Raw genomic sequence first — 22,895 nt, 5'->3', positions numbered from 1 at the left:
TGTCACCTCTTTTTAAGCTCCTGGGGAATTTTTCTGGTATGAGGGCCCAGGTATTTGGTAGATTAGCAATAATGATTGTGAGGAAACAACGATCATTTTGTAATGCCAGGTCGGTATGTTATAATGTGCTAAGAAAGAGCGACCGCCCTTCAGCAAACACAGAATATTTATAAAAGTTGATCACAAACTGGTCACAGAGTAGCCTTAATGTGTCCCCAAAGGAGAAGTTTACAGATTACTTTCTCCTACGACAAAACAAAACTGGCAGTGACTGACAACAACGAAGTCACATCCACTTGGGAACTGAAAAAATTGTTCTAAATAACTAACTGTCGGGAATACAGAATCAAATGACAAACTATTTAGAACATTGAGAAAGTAGCCTATTAAAATTTGAGGAATGTTGGCAAATCTATGTTCAAAGAAAAAATGTATGAATAATAATGACAAAGCAGAAACGAATAAAATTGGAAAGCAATAAAATAGATAACAGACTTTAGTCTTTCAAATAACAAAATTAGAGACAACCATTTGGAAATTTTATTTTTAAAAAGAGAGTGAAAGCAAGTAAATAAAATTAAGACGAGAGAGGATACAAAGAATAGACATGGAGGACACGAAAACTCATACAGTTGTATGCATATTTGCAAACATATTTGAAAGTCTGAATGAAATAAGTGAGTATTGAAAACACAAAAATTAACAAAACTGACTCAAAAGCAAAAGATCAGATTGTTAATTAAAGAAGAAACTGATAAAATTTCCTCAAAGAATCTCTTCCTGAAAAGACTAGGTTGAAATGGTTTCACTAGCGAGGTCTTTTGATACTTTAATTACCAACTAATGTTACATAATCTGTTCTAGAATGAGTAAAAGATAAGAAATAAAAACATGAGTTCAACATTGAAAACTACAGACAAATCTCATCTATAGATATAAGTATATAAATTCTAAACAGGATAATGATGAATCAAATTTAACAACATATCAAAAGAACACTCCACAATGACCAAGAAAGATGTAACCCAGGAAGGTAAGGATGCTTTAAGACAAGACACTCCAATAATACAACATATCCAATAATTGATTGTCAGGTAACAAAAAAGCACCAATAGCCTAATAAAAATCTGGAGATATTTTACATATTGCTGATAGTTTATAAAAACTAAGAGAGATAATTCCTTACCAAGATAAATAATATCCATTTCAAATTAATAATAATTAACATACTTAATAGTGAAAGGCAATAGGTATTCCCAAGAAATCAGGAAAAAACAAAGATGCCTACTACAGTCAATATTGTTAACATATCCTGGCCAATGCAATAAGACATGAAAGTCAGTAGAAGGAAATAAGAGGTATAACTATGAGAAAGGAGGGGACAAAATTATCACTTTTTGCAGATGCTATCAATAATCCTTCATTTGAATCATCTAGGTAAACAAACAAACAAACAAAAACCATTAGAAAGCAAAAGAGAGTTCCAGGTTATCATATACAATCAGTATCTTTCCTGTATTTTGTTAGAAAACATAATGGAAAAAAATTCTAATAGCAGCAACAAGATAGGAAATATCTGGGGACCGGCCTCACGGTCGAGTGGTTAAGTTCGTGTGCTCTGCTTCAGCGGCCCAGGGTTTCACCAGTTCAGATCCTAGGTGCGGACATGGCACCACTCATCAAGCCATGCTGAGGTGGCGTCCCACATGCCACAACCAGAAGAACCTACAACTAGAATATACAACTAGGTACTGGGGGGCTTTGGGAAGAAGAAGAAGAAAAAAAAAAAAGGAAAGAAGACTGGCAATAGATGTTAGCTCAGGTGCCAGTCTTTTAAAAACAACAAAAATATCTAAGTAATTAACAAGAAAATTACAGTTTCTATTTCTTAGTTGGAAATACAACAGCAATAGAAACCAAGGGCTACAAAGGAGAGCCCAAATGAAGAGGAAGGCGTGACAGGCTTCCCAATGGAAACAATGAATGATGAAAAACAATCTCAGTTGGGTTCAAATTAATGAATCAGTTCAACACACTTGCAATAACCATTTCAATGACATTTCTGTTTGTGTTGGAAAATGAGGAAATAGTTTTAAAGTTCCCACAGGAGAATAAACAAGTGAATGTTTCCGGCACAGTTTTGAAAATAAAGACTAGTGAGGACAGTATTAAACATGTAATCAAGTGACAATAACAACAACAACGCAGTGTGGGCACTAGAATAGAAATAGAAGGAACCAAGTGAATGGTTCAGGGCAGAAACTCATGAATAGTATGAATTTAATGTGTGGTTAGGAAACCTCAAAAATCAATGGGGGAAATGTTGTTTGGATTAGTGAATAGTTTAGGAAAAGTGGTAACAGAGGTCGGGAAAAAATTTAAATGCTTCACACCATATTCTAAAATAACCCAAAAGATTTTAAGAATTAAATGTAAAAACTGATATCATAAACAACCCACAAACACATACAGAGGATTCATCGTACTCCTGAAAGGGGAAGAGATTTCTAAGCTAAAAATCAGTGCAAGAAATTTCAAAGGAAAAGAAAGACTTAGCTACATAAAAATATTTTTTATAATTCACACATTGAAAATAAAAAGGAAATTAAAAGTAAAAAAAAGGCCATAAAAATATTTGCTCCAAATATATCAAAGGGTTAATATCCTTAATAGCAAAAGAGGTTGTAAAAATTACTAAGAGAATCATTAACATCCCAATGACACATGAGGAAAGTACATGAATAGAGAGATGTTTACAGAAGAAATATTTGAAAACTGACTGACTTATTGTGATGGGCTCAGTAACGGTCGTCTAGAAGATATCCAGGTCCCTGGAACCTGTGATTAAATTATGTGGCAAAAAAAAGATTCTGCAGGTGAGGACCTCCAGATGCAGAGATTATCCTGGGTTATCTGGGTGGGCGCTAAGGGCTCTCACAGGTGTCCTTATCAGAGGAGACCAAGGGAAATCCTACCCCAGAGAGAAGAGGAGAAGGCAGTGTGACCACAGAGGTCGAGACTGGAGCAATGCGGCCGCAAGCCGCAAGTGTTTATCCAGAAATGGTGAGATACAGACATTTTAATGTTTTTATTTCCTAAATTCTCCCAAATTGTGTACAATGGGTATGGATGCATCATAATCATAAAAATCAAACAAGTAAGTAAATAGGAAGGAGTTTAAGATTTACAAGAGAGGTTTGTCTCAATATTGTGCATGTTGGTGAAAATTCAGAAGCAGCAAAGGCATTCAACAACGGTCAATATTACAGTGCAGCTCTCTGACGGAATATGACGCTAACCCGAACATTTATTTACACTATTTTAAAAATAGGTGTCTGCAAAGAATCTTTACTGATATGGAGAAATGGTTTTGATGAGACGGTAAGTCATCTTTTAAAAGCAAAACACGAGGCTACACACAGTACTCTCTCTACCGCATAACAGATATATAGAAATGCAGAGAGAAACGGCCCAAAATATTAAAAGTGGCCACCCCCCCAACATGGCAGAATTTCAAGTGGCTTTACTTCCTTTTCTATATTTTCTAAATGTTCTAAGCTGAGCACTAAATATTTCTATCGAGGAACAAAACGGACAGAAGTTGTATGTGAAGTCTGCCCTGTTAGGACCTTGAAGAACTCCGACTCCTGCTTATTCCCTGGGTGCTACCTGCTGAAAATGGCCATTCTCCCACCTGGGGAATCATTCAGTTATGACCTCAAGTCATTCCCCTGTCTTCTCACACTTCTGCCTTCAATTTTCACCTAAGTTCTTTTCTTCTTCATCACTTCAGGAGAGATAGCTAATTATTATGGTTTTAAAAATATCCTTTGGAAACATAAAATGTCACCTCAGGGGCCAGCCCGGTGGCATAGTGGTTAAGTTCATGCGCTCTGCTTCGGCGGCCCGGGGGTTCATGGGTTTGGATCCTGGGAACGGATCTACACACTGCTAATCAAGCCATGCTGTGGTGCCATCCCACATACAAAATAGAGAAAGACTGGCACAGAAGTTAACTCATGGCCAATCTTCCTCACCAGAAAAAAAACGTCACTTTGTGGGCCGGCCAAGTAGTTAAGTTAACGCACTCTGCTTCAGCAGCCCAGGGTTTCGCTGGTTTAGATCCTGGGCGTGGACATGGCACCACTCATCAGGCCATGCTGAGGCGGCATCCCACACAGCACAACCAGAGGCACTCACGACCAGAATATACAACTATCTACCGGGGAGCTTTGGGGAGAAGAAGAAAAAAAAAAAACATTGGCAACAGATGTCAGCTCAGGTGCCAATCTTTAAAAAAAAAAAGTCACACAAATGTTCAACCCCACAATGCTTTACAATGTGTGTTTGATTAAATTCACGGCACCAGCATTAATTCCTACATTTCTTTCCCTCTCCCTTCTGGGAACCTGTTCTCCGAGCCTCTGCACTTCAAAGCCGCGGCCTGCACTGAAGCACGGCTTCGCTCTCTCTAATTTTTTCAGAAGCTCAGTTGTGTCTGTCTTTGAAGGTAAATGAGAAATACGATTAAAATAGAGAAAAGGAAATTCCGACACTTAGTGAAATAACTGTGGCTCTTACTTGGCCGGAATATCACCAATCCCCCAAGAGAAGAATGAAAATTTCCCATTTGCCGCTCTTCCCTGGACCAGAAGCCCAGCATGGAGCATGGATTTGAAAAACAGGCATCTATTGAGTTACACATCCTCCTAAGCAGCTCTAAGACTATCTGGAAAATTCCAGTCTGAATGGGAAAAGACAGCCTCTGGGGACCAACGGCACATGGTCTTGGTTGGCTTGGGGCCAGAAGGCGGGCATGGGCGCTGGGCCCCTTGGCCAGCATCAAGCTTTGAGCCCACTGCTACAAGGAACAAGGACCGCTGCCCAGGAATCCAGGGTCCTCAAACGGGCTCTGCCTCAAGTTGCTCTGCGACCCGGGCAGTTCATTTCAGTGACCTTGCCATCTACACTCCTGCAAAGCTTCTTCTCCTCCAGGGCTCCCTGTCTTAGCATCTGGCACCTGCCAGATGCCGTCCTTGACTCCTCCTCCCTCAGACACCGCATCCCATCGCTCACTAAGCAGCCTCATCCACCTGTCTCCACGCCCACCCCCATCACTCTAAACCAAGCCCCCGGCGTCTCTCGACTGGACCAGCGCAGCCGCTCTGGGCTTGGCTGGCATCCAATCCTTTCTCCCTGCGGCAGCCCGAGTCTCTTTGAAAGTACACATCTTATCTGCTGTCGCCTTGCTCCACCTGTCAACGATTTCTCCTTGCTCTTGCATAAAGATAAATCTTCACAGGCACGCACACTCCCCATCAGGGTGTACGAGAGAGGCCCACAGGCTGGACCCAGCCCACAGATGGGAGGGGTTTTGTTGGTTTGTTCTTTTAGAGGTTAACTTGTTTCCAGTATTTAGAAATCAGGAAGTATGACATAAAAATCTGGATTTCTAACTTCTCTTGAAAAGCAGAAAATCTGTCAGTCCTGGCCCAAGATCTGTCATGGGAACAGTAGGTGGTGCCCTCATTGGACAGGGGATGTCCCCCCAGTTGACACAGGCCCCACCGAGCCCGTCATCTTGCCCACCCTTCACTTACTCACTTACAACACAGGTGTGGCCCTCCTGCCCCACGCGATGTGGCCCGCTACCTCTCCAGGGCACCACACTCCCCATCTCAGTGCTCCAGCCCCTGCGGTTTCTGCCTCTGAGCAAATGCCGGGGCCTTCACTTAACCTGTTCCCTCTGCCTGCAACGCCCTCCCCACTTCCGCCTCTCCCCCCAAGTCCTGGCCTGGCTACACCCTATCCATCCTGGAAGCGTGAGTCTAAATGTCACTTCTGCAGGACACCATCCCCGGCCCCCAGCTCTAGGCTGGAGCCCTACCCTTCCCCATCACAATGGTCATCGCTGGCCAGCTGCCTTCCCTGTGAGCCCCCCAAGGGCGGGGAGAAGTCTGATCTCCTTGGTACATGCTCACCAGCCACCAGCCCAGCACCTAGCACAGAGCAGGAGCTTTCTAAATACTTGCTGAATGAGTGAATAAACTGGAAACCTCTGGGTTTAGTGTACATACGCTTCCATGACATGATCCACTGGAGGGAAAAGATGCAGAAGCAAAGAGAAATAATAGTACAGGCCAGGCTCGTGTACAAGCTGTCTGTCCTGGGGACATGCTGAATAGTGTCACTGTTTGCCAGAAATGTTTCCTGGAAGAAGCCACGCTGGAGTGGAGCTTGGGGATTTGGGACTTGTGAGCACGCCTGCCACTGAGGAGGACACTGGCTCACAGAGGTGGGGTGACCTGCCCAAGGTTACACAGTCCATGCAGACTGTGAACATCAGAAGGGTGTGGAATATACCCAGTTCATGGACATGCTCAAAACTGTAGCACCAGCATCCAACTGAGTCATCAGCAAATGTGCTGAATGAGTGAATGAAGAGCGAAGACAAGTTCAAGAAAGACCTGGGGACCTGTAATGGACTGAATATTTATGTCCCCCCCAAATTCATATGTTGAAATCTTAACCCTCAAGGTGATGACATGAGGGGGCGGGGCTTCGGGGAGGCTATTAGGTCATGAGCATGGAGCCCTCGAGAATGGGATTAGCGCCTTTATATGAAGAGACAGGGAAGAGAGGATGTCTCTCTCCCCTATTTGAGGACGCAGAGAGAAGGCGGCCATCGAAAAGGCAGGCAGAGGGCCCTCACCAGAACCTCACCGTGATGGCGCCCTGACCTCAGACTTCCAGAACCATGAGGAATAGATTTTGTTCATAAGACACCCAGTGTACAGTATTTGTTATAGGCGCCCCAACAGACTAAGACAGGACCCAAGTAGCAGAAAGGACCTCACGCTGACTTACAAAAGAGGAGCGTGAGGAGTGACGAGGGATTGGAGAGTCTCCCAAAGGAGGAAAAGCTTAGCCTTATTGGGGCTGATATTCATTTATTTTACTCCTGGAGGACACCAGTACTATTCCTTGACTTTAAAATACATTTTTATGTTTAAAGAACAGAAGCTGTAATTGTCATATCGTTTTTATTGTCACACGCATAATGCTCAATTTTAGAATTTTAAAATATCTTTAAAAACGAAGAGCAAAAATTTCTTTAATGTGGGACTTCATTGTGCTATGGGAGACTGTTTCCAATACACTCACAGTAGTGACAGAAATTGTCGTGCATGTGACAATCACAGATGTAAAGTGTGAGTTGCTTCTGCTTTTGCAAAGGAGAAAAAAAATTGTAGTCATAATAAGCCAAAAAGGCCGATAATAAAAGATCAGAAGCAGATGCCTCTGAGGTGACCTGGCCCAGCTGGAATATAAAAAGTCATGCACAACGCTATAGAATTACATACTTTCAAACAATGGTAAACCTTGTGTTACGCGTATTTTACCACAATAAAAAGTGTTAGCAAAACATTCAAAAAACATTTTTTTTAAGTGATAAATGCCAACCAGCTCCCATTGTCCCACCATCATGTGTCCACCACGCCTGATTCCTCAGCTTATAAACCTTTGTGGATGAAGGCAGGAGCTGGCTCAGGGTCAGGAAGGCTCAGGCACAAAGGGGCCCTGTGTCCTCCTCACCGAGGCTCTCACCATGATATTGTGATTTATGATAAGAAACATGTATTTGGTCTTTGTCCTATTTCTGGCACAGAGCCCCTAAAACTCTTGGAATGTCCTAAGTGATAGGAATGATAAACTGATAAACGTGTCTCGAGATTCACAGCAAACCCCTTTGAACCACACCTGAGTTTCTGTTAACGAGGTGACTTTTGGAAAGCACCTAAGGATGGAGCCTGGTTTCCAGGGGAACCAACCCTGTGATTCGAGGGGCTGGAACTTTCAGTCCCCCGGTACCTCCAGGGAGGGGAGAGCGGTGGAGACACATCCCGTACGTGGGTCTTAAAGCAGACAGACCCTGGTTCTGATCTCGGCTCCAACGCTTTTTTTACTGGTTGGTTCTATACCTCAGCTCTCTCTGCTTCCATTTCCACAGCTACAGGTATGAGCTGCTCACAAAGCAGCTGTGAGGATTTGATGACATCACAAGTAAGTATTTTACACAAGCACCGTCCGATGGGCGCCTCTGTTCCGCTGCTTTCTGCTGCTGCCTCCTCCTGCTGGGGTTCAGCCCACAGGGCAGGGCTGTCAGCTGTACTCTGTTCCAGGGCCCGAACTGGCGGGCACTGGACCCTCATTAGAGGTTTACTCTCCTCCTTCCCTCCTGGCCTTTTGTGTAGGTAGAAAGGGAATGCTTCTGCATCCTTGGGAGGCATCCTAGCCATTTTCCTCCCCTCATCCTCATCGGATAATCAGGCAGAAAGCCCTGTGGACTCAATCCACCCCGTCTCTCCCCAGGGCAACTGCCTCAGTCCCCTCCCTCCTTTCCTTATCAGGAACACCAACAGCAGCCGTCTCCCACGGGGTCCTCTCCTCTCTTGTTACTCTTCCCACCCTAGTCTACAACACGGCCCCCTCACCCCCTCCAAAGCCACCTTCTAACTCAGATCCAGCCATGTCACTCCCCTGCTCTAGTGTTGCCCGGGGCTCCCTATCCCCCTAGGACGATGTCAGTGAATAGGGCCCTGATCTCTCAAGCCCCAGCGCTTGCTCTTCCCTCAGCCCCCAGCCACTCCCGGTTCTTTCACAGGCCTGCTCCCACCCCAGGGCCTTTCCTTTAGTTATTCCCTCTCTGCAGTGTCTTCTCTCCAAACCCATCATCACCTGCCTAACTCCTGCTCCCGCTTCAGGGCTCAGATTAGAGGCCACCTCCTCTGGGAAGCCTTCTCTGATCCCACCCTACCCCATCCCAACCTGGGTGAGGCATTCCTCTGTGCCAAGGCCACACAGCAAGCAAATTGTTGAACTGGGATTCAAAGTCAGACTTTCCTGCTTCCAAAACAGGAAGCCGAAAACAGCAGACTGTGCAACTACATATTTACATAGGAAAGAAAGACTCAGGAGTGAGGTAGAGCTAAGCAACCATCTTGGAAATATGCCCAAAATATAGTCAATGAGAGCAGCAAGTTGCAGAACAACGTGTGTGGCATGATTGCACTTTAAAAATGATATATGTTTATACAGGTTTCTCTAAGCAAAGAAAAAAGCCTAAATGAATACTAACCTAGCAGTTAACAAGATATGGGGTGGGTGGATTTGAACATTCTGTAAGGTTTGAATTTGTTATGTATTCTTTTTATCCTAAAAAAAAAATCAAACCCAATCAAAAGAACACAACAACAACTTCTCTCCAATCATAAGGGAAAGGCTAGCATGCTCAGGGAGTCCAAGACACAGGGACAAGGCTTTGGAGGAAGGGCGCACCTCCGGCTACCCTTTATCCTGCAAGGGACATGGGGAGCTGTGATGGTGACATGAAACAAGAAGGGCCATGGCTGGCCGGGAAGCCACTCTTACCTTTCCCAGCAGCTCAGGCAGGCCCAGGACCTGCCCGGTGAACACACCAACGCAGATGAAGATGGCAGTCACCTGGCCCAGGGAGCCGCGGATTTCCTTGGGCGAGATCTCGCTCAGGTACATGGGGAGCGCACTGAGGGCGATGCCTACGAAGGAAGCATGGCGGCAGTGAGAGAGACGACTTCTCCAAGGGAGGACCACCCTGGTCAGTGAGAGAGATCTCTTCCTAAGGGAAGGCTGGTCGCAGCTCCTCCCTCCGCTTTGCGCTTGACACAAATAGCACTGTAGCCACATAGTATCAGTCCCAGCACTCTGCACCAACTGCCAGCGCTTCTGTATGCACTTTTCATTTAATCCGTAAAGTCTGGCTGGAAGGTGGATTTCATAGGAGAGAAAATAGCTGGTGGTGATACTGGTGGTGGTGATAGTGGTAGTGATGGTGGTGGTGATGGTGGTGGTGATGGTGATGGTAGTGGTGGTGGTGATGGTGATGGTGGTAGTGATGGTGGTGATGATGGTGGTGGTGATGGTGATGGTGGTGGTGGTGGTGATGGTGGTAGTGATGGTGATGGTGGTGGTGGTGGTGATGGTGGTAGTGATGGTGATGGTGATGGTGATGGTGGTGGTGATGGTGGTAGTGATGGTGATGGTGATGGTGATGGTGATGGTGGTGGTGGTGGTGGTAGTCGTGATGTTGGTGACGTTGGCAGTGCTGGTGGTGCTGGTTAGGATGATGATGGTGATGATGGAGATGGAGATGGTGGTGGTGGTGGTGGTAATAATAGCCAACACACATAGTCCTTACCAAGTAACAGGGGTCGTCTCTCTTCAGGTACATTAACATATTTACCTTTCATAATAACTCTCTGAAGTAAGTGTACTATTATTATTCCCATTCTAAATATGAGGAAACTAAAGCACAGAGAGGTTGAGTAACTTTCCCAAATCACCAAGTAACATCCAGAGATGCCCAAAGAGATTATTTTGCCTAATAGTTCAGGTCTCTGATTCTAGAACTTGAGCTCTTCCCACCAGCTAACAGCACCTCTTTACATAAATCATGGGACTCAGTTTTGAGATACCCTTATACACATTTTACAGCATTTTACAGACTAGGTCACCCACATATCACCTTATTACCTCTGAGATAAATTTACATGGTCAGAGGCTTATGACTGATATGTCTATTCAAAAAAGTAATAGTTATAAATACATCTCGCAAAATACAATACACTACACACACAGAGGGTCTGTTAGTAAAAATAGCAGGAAGCTTGTCAGTTTCAAGAAACTTTCTTTCCCAGCCATCCCTGAGCAGGGTTCTTCCTAAGACAGTTTATAGACCTGCAGATGTCTACAAATGCACTTAAGTATCCCAGGCAGACGTGGCTTGTTTAGAGCACAGACTGCACGCTCTGGAGTCACACTGCTCCCAGGCTGTAATGCCTGCAGCTTACAAGCTGTGAGGCCTTGAGTGGGGAGCTTCTCTCAGCCTCAGTTTCTCTATCCACAAGATGGGATAAGAACTGAGTCCACCTTCATTGCTGTGGGAGTTAAATCAGACACGTTCAGTGCATCGCTCATCGTAAAGTAAGAGCCGGACAAATTTGTCTTATTCTTAGCACTCATTCTTATTGTCTTCTAATTTTTCACCAGATGGTGAGGAATCTAAAATCTCTCTCCTGCCCTGGCCTCCCAAGGCCTCTGGCACAGTTCCCGACACACTTCAGGCACCAATCAATGTGCTTCAAGTTCAGCTGAATTCATCCCACTGCCGGCATTCAGGGAGGCCCTTCCTAAAAAAAACACTAGCGAAGGGAACCTGCAGCCCGATTGATGAGCTGATGATCCCGTTCACGGCCTCGCGGGCAGGACAACTGTCCCCCTTCACCACTCGAGGCAAACACGAGCCAGGGGCAAAGAGACGGGAATTATCCACAAAGTCACAACATAAACCTGATGAGATCTGAATTTTTATCCTAAACGTGCATATTGGGCTGGCCACCGATCAACGTAGGACATTGCTGCTCAGGGGGCAGGGCCACAGAGGGAGAAGCAGACAAGGATTCAAGTCGCAGAGCCCTCGTCTCTGCACTGGGAGACCTGGATCGAGTGAATCCCTCCACTTACTCATTACAAAATAAGGGTAGTAATCACGGTCTGTTCCTGTTGTGGTGGGAATGCAATCACCGCACGTAAGGCTCCCGGCTCACGTGTGGTCACTTGATAGATAATTAAAAACAGGTGGTTTCCTTACCCTGACACTCCTCCTACCCCCGGGGATAACTGTCATCGTCTCACAAAAATCTAATAAGGAAATGACACAGCCAGCAGGAAAGAGGCTCGCGGGTAGTGGGGAAGGGCATGGAGCTACAGTTGAGACAGCAATAATTCCTCCTTCGTATGGGGGCCGGGCACGCACTGAAGCGACGTGAAACACTTAGCAGCGTGCCCAGTATACAGTAAGCTGTCAATAAATAGTGACTGTTCTTACTTGGCCGTTGTGAAATGACATGGAAAAATGAGACGCTTGCGGCTAAACCAGTGGTGAATGAGGAGATAGCCACAGCGTGGCAAACTCATCTTGGTTTGCCGGGGACCGTCCTGGTTTTAGCACTGAAAGTCCTGTGTCCCAGGCAAACCAGGACACTTCCCTAGGCCCATGGTGCTGCACCAAGCATCCCACACACCTGAGTGGCCTCTCTGGACATATGACAGCATCTCCTGTCACTCTTTCCCCAGGTGCCCCAGCCTTAGGGTTTACCAAACACCCCAGGCTCATTCTGCTCGTAGGATATCCACCTTTGCAAGGCTGTCACTCTCTGCATATTTGTTTAATCCAGGCTGCAGAAAGGGTGAGGTCAGTAGAGTCATCAGTGGTTGGGGGTTGCAGACCCCTGGCAGCCTGGGACTCAGTTCTAATCATGGTCTAAGGAAACAGGCCCCAGAGGTTAGTCTGATGGGGGCTGCAGACTCCAAGAGGCGAGCAGAGAGCACCACGGCTCTGGCTCTCTCTAAAACATCAACAGTCCCAGTCTACAGAGCACTTCACACCTTCCAGAACACCTTCCCCTTCCACAGGCTCTGTGTTCTGAGCAGATGCAAGGAGCAAGCGGGGGTCTCCCTCACGCAGAGCTCGCCTGACGTCCAGATTCCTCCTGGCATCCAATTCCTGCAGCAGCATTTCGGCTCATGAAAAGCAGAAGGGACCGAAGGAAAGTATTCTCTAGGGACAATCAGAGAGGCTGAAGAAATACTCTACGGACAACCAGAAATTTGCATTTTTCTACTGGGGTGCAGCAAAATTTGAGTCCAGCCCAAAATTTGTGTCATGTTTTAAAATATCACACATTTTAAAAGTGCACCAATAATACGTGCACAGTTTGATGAATCATCACAAAGTGCACACACCTGTGCAATCCCCACCCAAGTCAAGGACCAGCCTACAATACCAGCACCCCAGCAGGCCCCAGTTCCTGCACGTCCTCAGAATCACTGTCCCCTCCCTCCGCCCCAGAGGGCACCACCAGCCTGACTGTCATCACGATAGATTAGCAAATGGATCAGAGAATATCTATTTCTTTTATGCCTCACCTCTTTTGCTGATATTATGTTTGTGAAATGAGCCCATGGTGCAGCGTGCAGCTGTGATTTGTTCATTTTCATTGCTGTCTAGTATTCCATCATGTAAGTCTACCACAGCTTATCCATCCTACTCTTGATGGACACTTCAGTGCTTTCAGTTCGGGGTTGATACTAATAATGCCTCACAAGCATTCTTGTACAGTCTTTTGGTGCACATGCATGGAAGTTGTATAGAAATACATATATCGCAGTCATAATGTAGGCAAGTTCAGTTTTACGAGATAAAGCCAATTTCCCCAACTTACCATACTAACTTATACCTTTATAAAAGATGTATGAAATACCCTTTGCTCCACATATTTGCCAATATTTGACATTATCAGTCCTTTTAATTTTAGCCATTGTGGTTTCAATTTGCATTTCCTCAATTACGAATGCGATTTTATTTACCCGTTGGCAATGTTGTGCAGATGCCTGTTCAATCTCTAAGCCACTTCTGTAATAGGTTGTCTGCCTTTTCTTATTGATTTGTGAAAGTTTCTTACCGTATTCTGGATATGAGCCCTTTGTCATTTCATTCATTGCAAAGATTTTCTTGCTCTCTATGGCTTGTCTTTTCATTAATGGTATTTTTTTTTTTTAATGAATCAAAGTCCTTTATTTTAATGTAGTCCAACTTATCAATTCTTTTACTTTAGTGCTTTTTCTAATCTGTTTAAGAACATTTTCCTTATCCGAAGATGGTGAAAATATGATTCTGTGTTATCTTCCAGAGTATTTATTGTTTTGCCTCTCATATCGAGAGCTACAATCCACCTGGGGTGAAGCAGTGTTCAGATTTCTTTTTTTGTGTGTGAGGAAGATTGGCCCTGAGCTAACATCCACTACCAATCCTCCTCTTTTTGCCTGAGGAAGATTGGCCCTGAGCTAACATCTGTGAAAATCTTCCTCTCTTTTGTATGTGGGATGCCGCCCCAGCAAGGCCTGAGGAGCAGTGTGTAGGTCTGTGCCTGGGATCTGAACCTGCAAATCCTGGGTCACTGAAATGAAGTACATGAACTTAACTATTACACCACTGGGCCGGCCCCCAGATTTCATTTTTGATGGAATTAAAATGTCAGAGTGTCGATACAAATGCAGCATTTGCCATCCTGGACTGTGCTTTCTGTACTCCATCCCTCAGATAATTCCCCAAAGAGAAGCAGCAGCAGAACAACACAGATAGCAACTCCTGAACAGTAAGTTTTGTTTTACGTAAATAGCCACGTTGTAGAAATAATAACCTAAGCTGTAATTGTAGAAATTTCATATGACCATACACATAAGCAAAAAGGGATTCTTTTTACAGTTGCTGATACTATTACTTTCCTTCCTAATTACCCCAGGCATCCATGTTTCCAGAAGGACGCAGCACATAGAAACATTCCATTTTTAAAAACTTCACATAAAATTTTCCTGGCACAAAAACAAAGGTGCATATGGACATTCTGCTTGATTCTTGGAGTCTGCAGCCCCCCTCAGACTAGCCATTAGGGCCCGTTCTCACAGAGCACTGTTAAAACCAAGTACCAGCCAGCCCGGGGTCTGCAACTCCCAACCAGTGGTGACCCCGACTGACCCGACACCATTTATTGAAAAGCCTCCTTCCCTCAGCTCTCCAGCTACACCTCTGTCACAGATTACGAGTCCATACATGCACGGGTCAGCTTCGGAAGTCTCCTTTCTATTCCACTGATCTATTTTCTATCTTTGCACCAATCTACGCTGTCTAAATTGCTGTAGCTTTATAACGGCTGTTGATATCCAGTAGATTCAGTTCTCCCATTTTTCTTCTTCTGGAAGATTATCTCATGAATTCTGAGCACTTTGCATATCCAATAAATTTTAGAAGCAGCCTGCAATTTCCACTTTACAAAACCTGCTTGGATTTGATTGGGCTTGCACTGCATCTATAGATCAATACAGAGAGAATTCACATTTTTATAATATTACGAACATGGAATACCTTCCATTTATTTGTCTCCTTTAATTTCTCTTTATAACGTTTTATAGATTTTTGTGTAGGGGTATTGCACATTTCTCATTAGACTTATTCTTAGGTATTTAATGGTTTTTATAATATTTTAAATGGTGTAGCTTGTAAATCTCATTTTCTATATGAGAATACAATTGCTTTTAGTGTATTAACCTTATTTATAGAAATAAAATTGCATATAGGATTAGGATTATTTGTTCTGAAGTTTATTTATAGATTCCGTTAGATGTTTTATAGATTCATGTCATCTCTAGAAGATGACAGTTTTAGTTCCTCTTTTCCAAACCTCATATCTTACATTTAAAGAAATTTTTGTTTGCTTTGTTGCATTAGCAACGACCTCTAGTAAGTATGTTGACTCAGAGTGGTGACAGTATGCAGCCTCTTTTGCTCCTGAACTCAGAGAAAAACCTGTTAACATCTTAGTATTGAGCATGATGATTGCTGTGGGGTTTTTTTGAGGAAGATTAGCCCTGAGCTAACTACTGCCAATCCTCCTCTTTTTGCTGAGGAAGACTGGCCCTGAGCTAACATCCATGACCATCTTCCTCTACTTTATATGTGGGACGCCTACCACAGCATGGCTTGCCAAGTGGTGCCATGTCCGCACCCGGGATCCGAACTGGAGAACCCCAGGCCGCCGAGAAGTGGAACTTGTGCGCTTAACCACTGCGCCACTGGGCCGGCCCCAACTGTGGGTTTTTTACATAACCTTTATCAGTTTAAGAAAATTTCCTTCTATTCCTAGTTCGCTAGGAGTGGCTTTAAAATTTTTTTACCATAAACAGATACTGAATATTATCAAATGACTTTTCTGCATATATCAAAATAGTAATATGATTTGGTCTTAAAATGTATTCTGTAAATACGGTAAGTTACCTTTATTGACTTTCAAACAATCCAATCTTCCATTGCCGGAATAACCCAGCAAGGTCTTGACACATTATCTTTTTATGTTATGTTTATTGTTGGAATTGTTTGCTAATTCTTTGTTTAGGATTTTCGTGTCTATGTTCCTTAATGATAGTGACCTGTAATCTTCCTTTCTTGTAAAGTTCTTATTAGGATATGATATCAGGGATATGCTCATCTTATAAAATGAGTTGGGAAGCGTCCTGTCTGGAAATGTTTGTATGGGAATTGACATTATTCTTTCTTAAAGAAGCCAAGCGGGCCTTGAATTTCCTTTGTTGAAAGGTTTTAAATTACATGGTCAACTTATTTAGCAGAATAGAACTATTCAGCTGTTCTATTTTTTCTTATGTCAGTATTGGTAAGTTTTTTCTTTCTAGGCATTTATACATTTCATCTAAATTTTTCAGATATATTACATAAATGTGTTCATGATTCAATCTATTTTTAAATTTCTATTGTGATTTCTTTGTTGTCCCACTAGTTACGTAGAAATATACATTGGTTACTTGGAAGTACACATTGCTTACATCTTAACTTCCAAACATATGAAGATGTTCTACTTACATTTTTATAATTAGTTTCTAACCTAATTCTATTGTAGTCAGGGGACATAGGCTAATTTCAAGTCTTTGAAGTGTGTTGAGACTTGCTTTATGGCTCATATGGTCAATTTTTGTAAATGGCCCATGTGTGCTAAAAAGGAATGCGTGTTTCAGTCTTGAGATTTGATGCTCCGTGTATGTTAATTAGTTCATATTTGTTAATTGCGTTGCTCATATCTTCTGTATACTACTGATGTTTTGTCCACTTGTTCAATCAGTGACTGAGAGATTGGTCCTCATTATGAAACGTCTCTCGTTGTCTCTAGTAAAATCCTTCTTGCCCTGAAATCGCCTTGGCCTATTGTTAGCACTGCTGTACCAGCTTTATGGGCTGGTGTTTGCTATTATTTTACTGTCAACCCTTCTATGGCCTGATGTCTAAGATGTGTCTCATACAAGCAGCATATAGGTATTTTTTTATCCAATCTGACCATTTTTATCCTTTAACTGGAGTATTGAGTATATTTACACTTGCGGTAATTCTCATATCCTTGTCTTTAAATATAACATCTTACTATTTGTTCTTATATGTCTCACTGTTCTATATCCCATTTTCCCTCCTGTCTTGCCTTCTTTTGGATTAAGTATTTTTATTGTGTCTTTGCTTGTTATATATTATTTTCTCTTCTTTTAATTGCCATAGAGATCATTTCACACATCTGTGTCTTATTGAAATCTAATATAAATTAGTACTTTTTGCATTTCCCAGACAATGCAAGAACTTTAATTCAGCTTAATTCCATTTACTGTCTTCCTGATGTATATGCTATTTCAGTTGTGTATTTTAATTTTCTCTCTCTCTCTTCATATACACACATGAAATCTCACCACTCATTGTTTCCTATATTAAACATATATATATATATATACACAATATCCACTTAGATTTACCCAATCGTTTACCCTTATGTTGTTCATCATTATTTTCTGGATCCTCAAGCTTCCATCAAGAACATTTTCCTTTTGTCAAAAAACACTACTTAGCATCGCTTTTGTGCAAGTGTGCTGGTGATAAATTTTTTTAGCTTTTGCTTGACTGAAAAAAATGTCTTCATTTCACCTTTATTTTTGAGTGAGATTTTCACCAGGTGGAGAATTCTAGGTTGGCAGTTATTTTCTTTTGGCTTTTTGAAAATTTCATTTTGCTGACTTTTGTCTTCCTTTGTTGTGGTTGAAAAGTCAGCTGTCCATTTTATTCTTATTTATTTGGAGGCAATAGATCTTTTAATTCTGTTTTTTAGAATGGCTTTTTGCCCTTGGTTGTCAGCAGCTTTACTAAGCCATGCAGAAGTGTGGTTTTCTTTGTTTTTATCCTAGTTGGGGTCCACAGTTCTTCTTGAACTTCATATCTTCCATCAGTCTCAAAAAAAAATGCCGCCATTATTTCACAAAAATTCCTTTTTCTCTATTCTCTGTCTCCTCTTTTCCTGATCCTCCAATTTACATATGTTAGGCGTTGATACAATTCCCTAGACATTTCTTAACCTCCTTTCAGTGTTTTCTATGCTTCAGTTTGGATATTTTCTTCTGACCTTTGATGATTTAGTTTCCTGATTCTCCCTGCAGTTGTGCGTAATCTGCTCGTAAAACCACCCATTACGTTCTTAGTTTCAGTTTTTGCATTTTCTAGTTCCGTAATTTTGATTTGGTAAACCAAAATATAGTTTCCATTTCTCTGCCAACATTTCTGACCTTCTCTCTTGATTATTTGAACATATTAAGCATAATTTTCATAAAGACTGTGTCTGATGTTATTTTCAGAATCACTATCAGTCTGTTTCTTTTTTCTGTCATTTCTCTTGGTTTTCTCCTTGCATGCCTGGTTATTTTTGATTGAATGCCACAGTGTATAAAGACATCACAGACATAATTTGAGGTTCTGGATGTCTGCCTCTGGCAGGGTGACAGGCTAGAGGCATTAGCAATCCCAGCTCACCACAATTCAGCCAGTCACTGAAATAATCTGAAGATTGGATCTATTTCTGGTTCTCCTTGCTCCTGGGGTGTAGCCCTGCAGTGACTAGTAACCCACTCCTTGGCAGGATTGCAACTCCAGTTCCTTGCGGTCAGCCCCATGAATCGGTTGAAAGCCTAATAAGCATCCCAGGTTCCCGGCCGTCATTCTGGGATTGGAAGATGTCTCCAGAGGGAAAGTCACCCCAAATGCAGGGCTCACCAATCTGGGTTTCACTCCTTTTCTGGACTGTGGTCCTATAAGTGCTCTCTACTTCGGTAGCTGCTGCATATCTTTAAACAGACACTTTTTCTAACTGTTTCCAAAAGCAGAATTCTCATTGTATCCATATCTAAACTTCCCGTGTCCTTATCGTGAAGGATCCTCTCTTTCCATTTATTTACCATTCCACAAATATTTATTGAGTGTATACAGTGGTGGTCACTATTAGACACCAAGGCAACAGCACTGAAGGAAACGGATAAAATCCTTGCTGCCGAGTCGTTCACATCCTGGGAAGGGAAGGTGTTGGAGGGGCTGAACGGGAGCATGAAGAACGTGCACATCCTAGACGGTGACTCCTGCTCCGGAGAAAGACAGAGCGGAGGAGGCGCCGGGACGCCGGGGTGGGGAGATCTGCAATATGACAGAGGTGGTCAGCGAGCCCTCACTGTGCTGACATCTGGGCAGTGTCCTGAGGGGGTGAGCGAAGTAGCCTCATGGATGTCTCAGAGAAGACTGATCCAGGGAGAGAGAACAGCATGTGCAAACTCCCCGAGGCAGAGCATGACCGGTGTGCTGAAGGCCAGCATGTCTGCAGTGGGCTGAGCGAGGAAAGTGATGGAGAGAAGTCAGAGAGGGAACAGGGATGGAGACCACTTCGGGCCTGACAGGCCACGGCACGTTTTTATTTCTTCTCACACATATTTATTTAACTTTTTTTTTATTGAGTTATTGATAGGTTACAATCTTGTGAAATTTCAGTTGTACATTAATGTTTGTCAGTCGTGTTGTAGGTGCACCACTTCACCCTTTGTGCCCACCCCCCACCCCACCTTTCCCCTGGTATCCACTAAACTGTTCTTAGTCCATAATTTTAAATTCCTCATATGAGTGGAGTCATACACAGATTATCCTTCTCTAGCTGGCTTATTTCACTTAACATAATTCCCTCAAGGGCCGTCCATGTTATTGCAAATGAAATGATTTTGTTCTGTTTTACAGCTGAGTAGTATTTCATTGTATATATGGACCACATCTTCTTTATCCATTCGTCTGCTGATGGGCACTTAGGTTGCTTCCACGTCTTGGCTATTGTAAACAGTGCTGCAATGAACATTGGGGGGCATGGGACTTTTGGGATTGCTGACTTCAAGCTCTTTGGATAGATACCCAGTAGTGGGATGGCTGGATCGCATGGTAGTTCTATTTTTAATTTTTTGAGGAATCTCCATACTGTTTTCCATAGTGGCTGCAAAAGTTTGCATTCCCACTAGCAGTGTATGAGGGTTCCTTTTTCTCCACAACCTCTCCAACATTTGTTACTATTAGTTTTAGACATTTTTGTCATTCTAATGGGTGTAAGGTGACATCTTAGTGTAGTTTTGATTTGCATTTCCCTGATGATCAGCGATGATGAGCATCTTTTCATGTGCCTATTGGTCATCAGTATTTCTTCTTTGGAGAAATGTCTGTTCATGTCTCCAGCCCATTTTTTGATTGGGTTGTTTGATGTTTTGTTGTTGAGTTGTGAGAGTTCTTTATATATTATGGATATTAAGCCTTTGTCAGATATATGACTTGCAACTATTTTTTCCCAGTTAGTGGGTTGTTTTTTTGTTTCAATCCTGTTTTCATTTGCCTTGAAGAAGCTCTTTAGTCTGACGAAGTCCCATTTGTATTTAACTTTTTTTTTAATGACTCCATTTAAACAAAAGTAATGAACAATCATTGTACAGGAAAAACAGAGAAGAGAAAAAGTCTTGGAAAGGGTGCAGGAATGCCTGAAGCACAGGGTGCCCTGACCCCCAGATCTCCCTCGTTCCTCTAAACCTCGCACTTTAGGAAAAGTGTGGCGGCAGGCATACCCGGCTCCACCTCGGCCCGCGACATCCAAACTCAGAGCTTGGGCAAGGTTCTCCACGAGGCTCCATCTGCTCACGTGCAAATGCAGGCAAGAGCTCTGACTCCAGGGGCTGCGCTATTGAAAGGAGCACATGCACACGGACACGCACAGCCACCCATCTCTATGGTACCCGAATATTGTCAGGTAGGCATCATTATCTCTACTTTACACAAGAGGAAACTGAAGCTCAGAGTGGTAGTGAGGTTTTCCTTAGGTCACCCAGCCAGTAAGTGGCAGGGCTAGGACCAGAATCCATTTCTTCTGAACATCTTACCCTCTCCTTGTCATGTTAAAATCTGATTCAAATCATAATAATAAATTAAAAACACTGTGTGTTTTTATCAGTTTCCTATGGCTGCTGCAACACATAACCACGAACTAGTGACTCAAAACAACGCAAATTTATTATCATACAGTTCTGCAAATCAGAGGTCCAAAATGGGACTTGCTGGGCTAAAGTCAAGGTGTTGGCAGGCTGTGATCCTTCTGGAAGCTCTAGGAGAGAATCCGTTTTCTTGCCTTTTCCAGCTTCTAGAGGCCGCCTGCATTCCTTGGCTCATGACCCCCTTCCATCTTCAATGCCAGCGATTGCATTACTCCAGTCTCTGCGTTCATCATCGCATCTCCTTCCCTGACTGACTCTCCTCCTCCCGCTTTCACTTATAAGGATCCCTGTAATCTCACTGGACCCACCTGGATAATCCAGGCTAATCTCCCCATCTTTAGATTCTTAATCACATCTACAAAGTCCCTTTGCCATGGAAACTAACATAGTTAGCTAACAGGGGTTAGGATGTGGACATCTGTAATGGCAGGAGGCAGAATACTGATGAATAAATAATTTGCTTGTGAGAGTAGCACACACCCCTGCTGGGAGCCTGTTGGGGGAGGTGGTTGGGTAAGTCTTGATACACGTGGGCTGACCCCACCAGACAGGAGGGTCAATGTTTCTGCCCCACATTTTATTTCTAAACTTCCTATTCTGTGATGTTGTTTAACGAGTGAACAATAAAGCTATGTGGCATGTGAGGTCCAGAAGTGTCAAGAACAGTCATGGTAACAGCTCTAAGGTGAGTATAAAAAGGAGTCAAAGCAGATTGTTAGAGCTGGTGGAAACCTCAGTAGAACCCAATTCTCCTTATTTTCTAGATGGCATTACTGGGGCCCAGAGAGGTAAAATGATGGTCCTGAGGTTCACCTGGCAAGTCAGTGGTAGAACTTTAAGTCATATCCTTGGCCCTGATTCCATGTCCTTTCCACGCCATGTGCCTCTCTAAATGTTGCTACTTGAATTGGTCCAACAGAGAGCTCCTGATGACAACAGAGAGCAGGCGTGGACTTGTCTATTGGAGAGCTCTTGATGCAGCAGGCGTGGACTTGCATCTTTGGGAGTGTGGGCAGCACTGGGAAGCCTTGGCAGGGACCTGTCCAACACAACCTTCTGCAAACACAAAACACCTCTGCACTCTTTTACTCTGACATTACAATCTTCACGGATTTTGCCTGCAACACCATGCTGCATCCTGTTTGTTCCAATGTAAAAATAATGTGTTTATTTGTTCTCCACGCCTTTTAGGAAAAGGACACTTCAGGAAGGTGTCCAGTATTTCTACTATGGTTCCAAATACTTCATGAGAACCCGAGTTGAGCAGCACAGCCTTCTAAAAATCCTCCATGCTTATCATTTGGCTTTAAATTATTTATTACGAGCAGGGCAGCCAATTCATCTCATGACCAGCAATTTTCCCTTCTTCCTGACTAATTGCCTTAATCACCTTAAATGCCCTCAAATTCCTGCCTCTGCTTTAAGAGAGTTTGGTGAGAGTAAATGACATGAGCCTCCACATCTCGGCCCAACTCCATCTGGCCACATTCCAGAAGTCAGAAGGAGTCACTGTTTTTCCTCCCCTCCTTGTTCTTACTTTTTTTTCTCTTTTTGAAAGGCTCATAGGAGAAGGGGTCTAAAAGATGTTTGTCTTGAATATGTGGTTTTGTAGAAATGGCATCTCTGTTTGAATCCAGCTTATTTTTAATTAGGAAATTCAGAGAGCAACTAGTTATGTGTAATAAGTGTCACCTCCCCTAGAAGAGCTAAACAGTCAAAGCAACAGGCTAAACGGGTAAAATACAAAACTGCCGGAAAGAGAGACTCTCGGTGGCCTCTGTTAGGAAAGGACTTTCAAGGTCATATGCTCCAGTCTCACCCACTCTTTCTCCCCAGCAGGCAGGGTCTTTGAAACCATACCA

At 43.2% G+C, this 22,895-nt stretch overlaps 1 protein-coding gene across 2 annotated transcripts in view; it reads right to left on the bottom strand.

Annotated features, from left to right (window-relative positions):
* SLC2A9 (solute carrier family 2 member 9) overlaps positions 1–22,895 on the bottom strand; it is a 224,152-nt gene that overhangs the window by 120,046 nt on the left and 81,211 nt on the right. For both annotated transcript variants that reach the window (XM_046655690.1, XM_046655689.1), the window contains one exon: positions 9,433–9,578. In XM_046655690.1, coding sequence (XP_046511646.1) covers positions 9,433–9,578 — 146 coding nt within the window. The remainder of the gene's footprint in view (positions 1–9,432; positions 9,579–22,895) is intronic.

Source organism: Equus quagga, chromosome 3 (assembly GCF_021613505.1).
Source record: "Equus quagga isolate Etosha38 chromosome 3, UCLA_HA_Equagga_1.0, whole genome shotgun sequence".
In the NCBI taxonomy this organism is placed as follows: Eukaryota; Metazoa; Chordata; class Mammalia; order Perissodactyla; family Equidae; genus Equus; species Equus quagga.
The sequence above is the reverse complement of the archived record's forward strand: the minus strand, read 5'-3'. Positions and strand labels throughout refer to the sequence as shown.